This window comes from Peromyscus eremicus, chromosome 9 (genome assembly GCF_949786415.1).
Source record: "Peromyscus eremicus chromosome 9, PerEre_H2_v1, whole genome shotgun sequence".
NCBI classification, from domain to species: domain Eukaryota; kingdom Metazoa; phylum Chordata; class Mammalia; order Rodentia; family Cricetidae; genus Peromyscus; species Peromyscus eremicus.
Window position 1 is genome coordinate 66,327,714 of NC_081425.1, and position 8,624 is coordinate 66,336,337.

The window sequence follows — 8,624 nt, forward strand, 5'->3', positions numbered from 1 at the left end:
CCCGGGACCTAACCCACCTCTGTGGCAGGAAAGAGTTAAAGGAGAGTGGGGTGGAGAGCCCACAGAGGCTAGGGCCTGTAGAAACTCCGGGCTGGAGACCAAGCAGGAAGTCAAGGGTAAGAGCTCTCTCACCCCCGACTCGAGTCTGGGGACTGCCTGGAACTGGCCCACAGCCCAGACCCTGCGGAAGCCCCCCAGGGCTGGAGGGGCAAGGGAGTTAGCTGCCTGAGTTTTCAGGCTTGAGTTGTTTGTGAGAGCCCCTTTTCAACAAGTGTGAGTCAGGTTGTGAGTACCCGGTGGGAGGCAGGGTCGCCTTCCACCCTTACCCACAGCCCGCTAGCTGGCTTCAGTGGTCCAAGACTAGCCCCTGGCTGGGGACACCTTCAAAACCCTGGCTGCCCTGGAGGCATCCTCCGTACAAAGAACACTCTATGCACTGTAGCCTGAAGTAGCCTGGCACTGTGAAGGCAGAGTCTGCATGTGGGGCCTCAGGGGGACCTAACTTTCCAAACAAACCAAGAGTCACAGTCTGACAGACACAAGTGTAGCCCGACCCAGGCTAACAAAGGGTAGCTGATTTTAACTAAGTCCTTTCCTGGGATGTCTGTTACAGAGCTGTGTGTGTGTGTGTGTGTGTGTGTGTGTGTGTGTGTGTGTACCTGGGATATATGTGTTACAGAGCGCTGTGTGTGTGTGTGTGTGTGTGTGTGTGTGTGTAAGTAAGAGAGAGGGAGGGAGGGAGGGAGGGAGGGAGGGAGGAAGGAAGGGAAGGAGAGAGAGACCAGGGTCCCCAGGCCAGTGAGGCGAGACATGCTGGAAAGAAGAGGCCAACCAGAGAAAGATTCAGGTTACTTCCGGGCTAGACTAGATGGTCAAGCCCCACCCTTAATTCCCTATATTGGAATCCAGGAAAGGAAAAGGCCATCTGTGGGGTTCTGGCTAGTCAACTCCCCAGACCTGCCCCTCTTGCAGACTTATCTCTACCTGTGCTGCTCTGTTTAGCCAAGGTCAGGCATGGCAGTGCACACCAGAAATCCCAACACTCAGGAGGGTGAGGAAGGAGATCCTGACTCAGAAGTGGATGAAGGGTTGTGCCTCAGTTTCCCTTCCTTAGCAAGGTCACAGCCACACACAGCCTTCTCCCCACTCCTTCTATAAATGATGCTAAATTCCTTCTGGCCTCCATTAGTGATTGTGGACTTCAAGCACAGTTACTATTGTCAAGGAAAGGCCCCAGGTTTAATCCTCTGTTCAAAGAGGTCATGTGGAGGGCAGAAAGAAGCCAAGCATAAGACACTTCATAAACAGAAAAAGAAAGTAATTTATTTCAACTTCTGTGCTCAGTTGCTTTAGCTCATAAAAATGGGGATAACAGTCCATTGCACACTATGAACCAGGTAAAGAACCTGGCACTTGCTTACTGGTCACATCTCTTTCCCAGATCTTGTTTTCCTCCCCATCTCAGCTCAAGCCAGTCTGTCCTAGAGATTCTCCTCTTCGTTGACTTATCTCTTACTGCCTGCTCATCCATCCACTTGGATGCAATGGATTTGGCCAAAAAGCCTGGTTATCACCCCACTTTGTCAGCAGTGAGCTGTGAACCCTCGAGCAAGTCAGTAAATCCCCCAGTCCCTTGGAGCTTCTTTCTCTTAACGCATTCATTGGGCCAAGTTCTTTCAACAATTTCAACACTTACTTATTATCAGCTGTGAGCCAGGCTCTTGGAGTACAGCTCTGACTTGGGCTATCTCCTTGCTTGTTGGAATGGGTCTTACATGACTCAGAATGCCCTAGAACTCACTATCTCATTCAGGCTGGCCTTGAACTTGAAACGGTTCTTTGTCTCTGTCTTCCAAGGACTGTGATCACTTGCATGCTCCAATATACCCACCTTCTCTTAATTTTTGAACCAAGTATCTTCCCAGCTCCAGCTTAACCACATTCATTAATTTTCTGAAGGTTGAGGGTTTTGGAGACAGGGTCTCTCTGTGTGGCCCTGCTTGTCCTGGAACTCACTCTGTAAACCAGGCTGACCACCACACCTGGCCTACATTCATTAATTCTTTACCTACAGCATTAGGTTAAAAGTTGCTTGATCGTGTTGGAGGCCCCCTGAAACCTGGCCCAAATCTACCTGGAGTGGAAGGATCCCGGCTAAGAGAAAGTAAAAAGCAGGTCTGGCACCGTGTAAGAAGCCCCGCCATGTTTGCGTGAGGAATGAGAGGCCTCCAAGCCAGAAGATCAGCATGATTCAGGAGGGACCTGCATTGTGAGCTTGACTGACAGATCCTGTCCTTGCAAAGCTTCAGAGGGAGAGGCAGTTCTGTCACTCAAGTACCCAGCCCAGATCCACACCCACCTAAGTCCCTAGGGATGGGGTGGGGAGCTTCGCGAACCACGCGGCCCTGCCTGGAACCTTTCTGTGACAGTAACTAAGAGAGGAGGCGGGCGTCGCCTGGACTTTGTGGTGGTCACTGAGTGTCTTTCATTCATGGAGGACTCCCATCGGAACACAAGTGGCTTCCTGGAGGCATCCAGAATCGTCAGAGTCGAAGGAGATTCCAACAAGCAGCTAGAGGAAAGAGCCAAAGCAAGCACTTGTCACTAAATGGGCGGTTTCCCAGAGTGCTCAGCACCCAGATGGGAAGCATGCTGTTCTCAGAAAAGGTGGCTGAGGATGCTTTATAGAAGGGCTCTTTCCAGCCGGGCGGTGGTGGCACACGCCTTTAATCCCAGCACTCGGGAGGCAGAGCCAGGCGGATCTCTGTGAGTTCGAGGCCAGCCTGGTCTCCAAAGCGAGTTCCAGGAAAGGCGCAAAGCTACACAGAGAAACCCTGTCTCGAAAAACCAAAAAAAAAAAAAAAAAAAAAGGGCTCTTTCCAGGCATGGTGGCTCCTGCCAGTAACACACCACTCCCAAGGAAGAAGCAGGAGGATCAGGAGTTCAAGGTTCAAGTACTTTTTTGCTTTTTTTAAAAAATTATAATTTAGATGTATTTTTCTTTTTCTATCTTTTTTCTTTTTCTTTTCTTTCTTTTTTTCTTTTCTTTCTTTCTTTCTTTTTTTTTTTTTTTTCCAAAACAGGTTCTCTCTATGTAGGCCATCCTGGAACTCACTCTGTAGACCAGGCTGACCTCGAACTCAGAGATCAACCTGCCTCTGCCTCCTGAGTGCTGTGGATGATTGATTGATGAATAAAACACTGATTGGCCAGTAGCCAGGCAGGAAGTATAGGCGGGACTAGCAGAGAGGAGAAGTGAGAGAACAGGAAGGCGGAGAGGAGGAGACGCCAGCCTGCCGTGCAGGGAGCATCATGTAAAGGCAGCAGGTAAAGCCACGGAACACGTGGTGACATATAGATGAACAGAAATGGGCTGAGTTAAGTGTAAGAGCTAGACAATGGTAGGCCTGAGCTAATGGCCGAGCAGTTTAAATAATATAAGCGTCTGTGTGTTTATTTTATAAGTGGGCTACAGGACTGCCGGGGCTTGGCGGGACCCAGAGAGAAGAACACTAGCTACACCTGATTGCTGGGCTTAAAGACGTGCACCAGTTTCTTAAGAAACCTCAGTTTCTTAAAGGAAACTGAGGCACAACCCTTCATCCCCTTCTGAGTCAGGGTCTCCTTCCTCACCCTCCTGAGAGTTGGGACTTCTGGTACGCACTGCCACACCCAGTTCTAGATATATTTTTCAATTTTATGCTAAAAAAAAAAATTAAAGACAAGAAGCTGGAGAGGTGGCTCAGTGGTTCAGAACACTTGTTGCTCTTGGCAGAGGACCCAGGCTCGGTTCCTAGCATCGCAGTGACTCACAACCATCCTTAACTCCAGCCCTAGGGTGTCGAATGCCCTCTTCTGACCTCAGCATGCACCAGTGCACATACATGCATGCAGGTAAAACACACACATAAAATACAAGTTTTTTTAAATTTAAAAATGAACGTCAAAGATAAGATGCAGGATACCATTCTAACTCTGCCCTTAGCTGTTAGTGTTTTACTTATTATTATGGTATGTGTGTGAGTACAGGTGCTCTTGTGCCACAGCACAGGTGTGCAGAGGACAGTTTTGAAGGGTTGATGCTCCCCTTTCACTGTGAGTCTAGGGACCAAGCTCGGGTCATCAAGCCTGAACAGCGAGCACTTCTACTGGCTAAGCCTTCTTTCCAACCCTACCTTTACTGTATTTACTCACTTATTAATTTTTGGTGAGAGGTCTCATGTAGCCCAGGCTAGCCTCAGTCTCCCTGAAGTATAACTTTAAACCACTAATCCTCCTCCACCTGCATGCTGAGATTGATTCACCTGGTTTATATGGTCCTGGAGATCAAACCAAGGGCTTCATGCATGCCGAGTGAGCACTCTACCTACTGGACCACGTCCCCAGCCCTTGCCTTTTTCATTTGTATGGTTTTTTAAGGGGGGGGGGAGGCCTATTATCAGGAACAGCCTTGCTATTTGCTGGGACCTTAGGAGTCTAGTTCATAGGTCAGATAGCTGGACTTCCTTCTCTATTTTGCCCCAATGGGAAACTTATTAGTAGGAAACATATGTACGCTGAATGATAAAGCCTTTTGTCTCAAATGATAAATGTCTTTTGTCTGAAGCGGTTGGCTTCATCTGTCGTTGGTTATAGTTCCACAGATTTGGTGAAGGATTCACTATTGACAAGCAGTCCTGGAACTCACACTCCTGTGTGTCCCGCCTGAAAGTCCCTGGAAGGGACTTGGTAAAGTAGAAGAGATAGATAAAAGGCTGATTCTCCGGAAGTGTGGTCATTTAGAACTGTGGGAAATTATGAAGGCAGACGACAGACCAGTTCCTAAGGGATGCACGTACTAGATACACAGTGCTGATTTTAGAGTGAATGTGGGGGAGAAGTGTAAGGGTTCATCATCCTGCTTTCAAGCCCTTTGCATTATTTTTAGGTAATTTAATTTAATTTGCTCCTTTTTCAGAGGTCTTGCTATGTAGTCCAGGCTAGCCTTGAACTTGTGGTTCTCCTACCCCAGACAAAGTGCTGGGATTATAGGCACATGCTACAACACCATGCTTTGTGTTTAGACTTTTTATAAATAAGTACTGTATTTATAATTTCTTTTTACTGAACTACATCCTTAACGCATTTCACCTTTTTACTTATTTACTGTTTCTTTTTTGTTGTTGTTGTTTTTTGTTTTTTGTTTTTCAAGACAGGGTTTCTCTGTGTAGCTTTGCCCCTTTCCTGGAACTCGCTCTGTAGACCAGGCTGGCCTCGAACTCACAGAGATCCGCCTGGCTCTGCCTCCCGAGTGCTGGGATTAAAGGCGTGCGCCACCACCGCCCGGCTTATTTACTGTTTCTTGAGACAGTGTTTTCTGTAGCCCAGACTAGCCTCCAACTCTCTACATAGCTGAAGGTAACCTTGAACTCGTGATCCACCTGTCTCTACCTTCCAAGTGCTGGGGTTTTAGGTGTGTGCTACTGCACCCTGCTGTATTTCTAAATCAGAGACAAGATCCCATTAAGTTATTACTTTGAGCTCACTCTGTGGTTTCCACAGGCTTTTCGTTTGCAATCCTCTTGCCTCTGCCTGGGATGAAAGGCTGGTACCACCAGGCACAGCTACAATTTTTAAATGTTATTATAGCTGGGTGGTGGTGGTGCATGCCTTCAATCCCAGCACTCAGGAGGCAGAGCCAGGCGGATCTCTGTGAGTTCAAGGCCAGCCTGGTCTCCAAAGCGAGTTCCAGGAAAGGCGCAAAGCTACACAGAGAAACCCTGTCTCGAAAAACCAAAATAAATAAATAAATAAATAATTATTACATGGCTTTTTGTTGTTATTGATGTTTGTTTGTTTGAGGCAGGGTCTGACATAGCTCAGACTTGCTGGGGAGAACTCTTGAGCCTCCAGCCTTCACATTCCAAGTGCTGAATCACAGACAAGAGCCACCAGCCATGCATGAAACTGAACTCAGAGATCCGCCTGCCTCTGCCTCCCAAGTACTGGGATCAAAGGTGTGCACCACCACCGCCCGGCATAATTTTTTAATATGTTCCAGTACCTAAATACCTCATTAACAATTGTCTTGCCAGTGTGATGGCTCACAACTTGTAACCCTCTAAAGAGACTGAGGCAGAAGGACCCACCCCAAGTTTCAGACCAGCTGGGCTACAGCGTGAGACCCTGTCTCAAGACCAACAAGCAAAGAAAGAATTCTAGCACTGACATGAAGGCACTGCTTTCTCCATGAGTCGTTTCTGAACCAGACACCTTGAACTATTATCGTCTGGCTTGAGCTGGCAAGATTGTCTGTCCTGGTAGCACACCAGATTCAGTGATTTCTGCCTTGACTCTGTCCTGGCCTGTTTCTAACCCTTGTTAAGAGTCATGGTGTGATAGTTGACCTTTGAACTCGCCCGCCCCCTCCTTTTCCTCTTTCGGGGACGGTGCTTAGGAGGCACTCAGAAGGAGGCACTCAGAATGGTCCAGCGTTTGACATACACAGCCTCTAAGAAAACTAGGCTGTCTCGACCCCCTGACAACAGAATCGTTTACCTTTACACCAAGAAGGTTGGGAAAGCAGCTGGATCCACATGCAGTGTGTGCCCAGGTAGGCTTCGAGGGGTTCGTGCTGTGAGACCAAAAGTCCTCATGAGGTTGTCTAAGACAAAGAAGCATGTCAGCAGGGCCTACGGTGGGTCCATGTGTGCCAAGTGTGTCCGTGACAGGATCAAGCGGGCTTTCCTTACCGAGGAGCAGAAAATCGTTGTGAAGGTGTTGAAGGCACAAGCACAGAGTCAGAAAGCGAAATAAATATGCAGCTTTTTAAATAATAAAGGTCCAGGCTTGGTCTGTGAAAAGAAAGAAAGAAAGAAAGAAAGAAAGAAAGAAAGAAAGAAAGAAAGAAAGAAAGAAAGAAAGAAAGAAAGAAAAAGGAAGGGAGGAAGGAAGGAAGGAAGGAAGGAAGGAAGGAAGGAAGGAAGGAAGGAAGGAAGAAAGAAAGAAAGAAAGGAAGAAAGGAAGAAAGGAAGAAAGGAAGAAAGGAAGAAAGGAAGAAAGGAAGAAAGGAAGAGTGAGTCATGGTGTTGTACTCACAAGGATCTATTCCCCAAGTACCAGGACACTAGAGGACCTCAGTATCTCCCCATACCTACCCCAAACTTACAACCATGAAGCCTTTGGTGCGCTTTGAACAACTGATTCAAAAGAACAAGATTTATAGCTCCTCAGGGCGCCACGTGGGCTGAGCTGGGGCCTTGGGGCTAAGTAGAAGACATTTTAAGGGTGAGTAGACACTGGAGGTTTCTGGGGAAGGGACAAATTGTACTGAGTGAAGGTTACAGCAGCCACTGAGAGGGAGAGAGACCAGTGTGGACTAGAGGTTGGAAGCCGTCAGAGTTAAGCAGAGCACTGTAGGGAGAGGCGCTCTGCAGAGTGTCAATGATTAATGAAGGCCACCCTGAAGCAGGGGAGCTCACGTCCCCAGTGCTCGTCCTCCACACATGAAGTCCTGTAGATTGATTTGTCCTTCCTTCAACTAACATCTACAGAGTGTCCATCACATGCCAAGCTCTGTGTAGGTGTCTGGAAGAGAGCCTATAGGAGACCAGTAGGAACCAGAGTGGGCACTCATGGACCCTCTATCTTAGAGTTGAAAAGATAGTAACTGCACAATGATTTCACCATCACTACATTAAATGTATGAATAAAAAGTAGCCGGGCGGTGGTGGCGCACGCCTTTAATCCCAGCACTCGGGAGGCAGAGCCAGGCGGATCTCTGTGAGTTCGAGGCCAGCCTGGACTACCAAGTGAGTTCCAGTAAAGGCGCAAAGCTACACAGAGAAACCCTGTCTCGAAAAACCAAAAAAAAAAAAAAAAAAAAAGTAATGCTATATGGTGGCCAGGCATGGTGGTGCACAAGCCTTTAATCCCAGTACTCAGGAGGCTGAGGCAGGCAGATCTATATGAATTCAAGGCCAACTTGATCTACCAAGATGTGCTATCCGTAATCTATATCGTCATTCTAAAAATCCCAGCTCCCTCAACCTTAAAGGGTCATGAATTCTATGATGAGCTGTAGGTGGGATGTCCAGTCTAAAGAGGCCAGAATTCACTCATCCAGGTGACTTGTCACCAAGTCTCTCCATTTTTTAAATAAAAAGTACAATAAACTTGTTGTTGTAAAATTTCATTTTATTTTTATGTTAGCAGCTCTGGCTGATGGTAAAATATGGCCCTAGATCTCCCCCATCCTGATACATACACCTTTGCAATGTGATGTTGTTGGACCCCCCACCCACCCACACACACACACACCTCCAGAGTGGAGTCCACTGAACACATACCCAGTCTGATCTGGCTTTCGATTTGTGTTGACCAATAGGATGTTGTGAGTGTGACATTGAACTTTAAGACTTTAAGAGACCTTGCAACTTGGGCTTTGGTTGTCTTAGAATGTTCTGCCCTCACCTAAGGGAGCCCAAGATAGCCTGAAGAAATGAGGACACATCGTCACAAAAAATAAAGCCTGGCCTCAGACCTGGGAGACAGAACCCAACAACGGAACCAGGCACTGAGCACCATGCGTGAGTGTGCCGTCTCTGGAGCAGAAGCGCCAGGATCAACCACAAAAGCCGTGAGGA

At 47.6% G+C, this 8,624-nt stretch overlaps 1 protein-coding gene across 1 annotated transcript; it reads left to right on the forward strand.

The window, feature by feature from the left end:
- The first annotated feature begins 6,462 nt into the window (after positions 1–6,462).
- LOC131919986 (large ribosomal subunit protein eL34-like) lies at positions 6,463–6,798 on the forward strand. Its single transcript, XM_059274406.1, has one exon. It carries the CDS (start codon positions 6,463–6,465, stop codon positions 6,793–6,795), a length of 333 nt encoding a protein of 110 aa, XP_059130389.1. The 3' UTR covers positions 6,796–6,798.
- Positions 6,799–8,624: the final 1,826 nt, after the last annotated feature.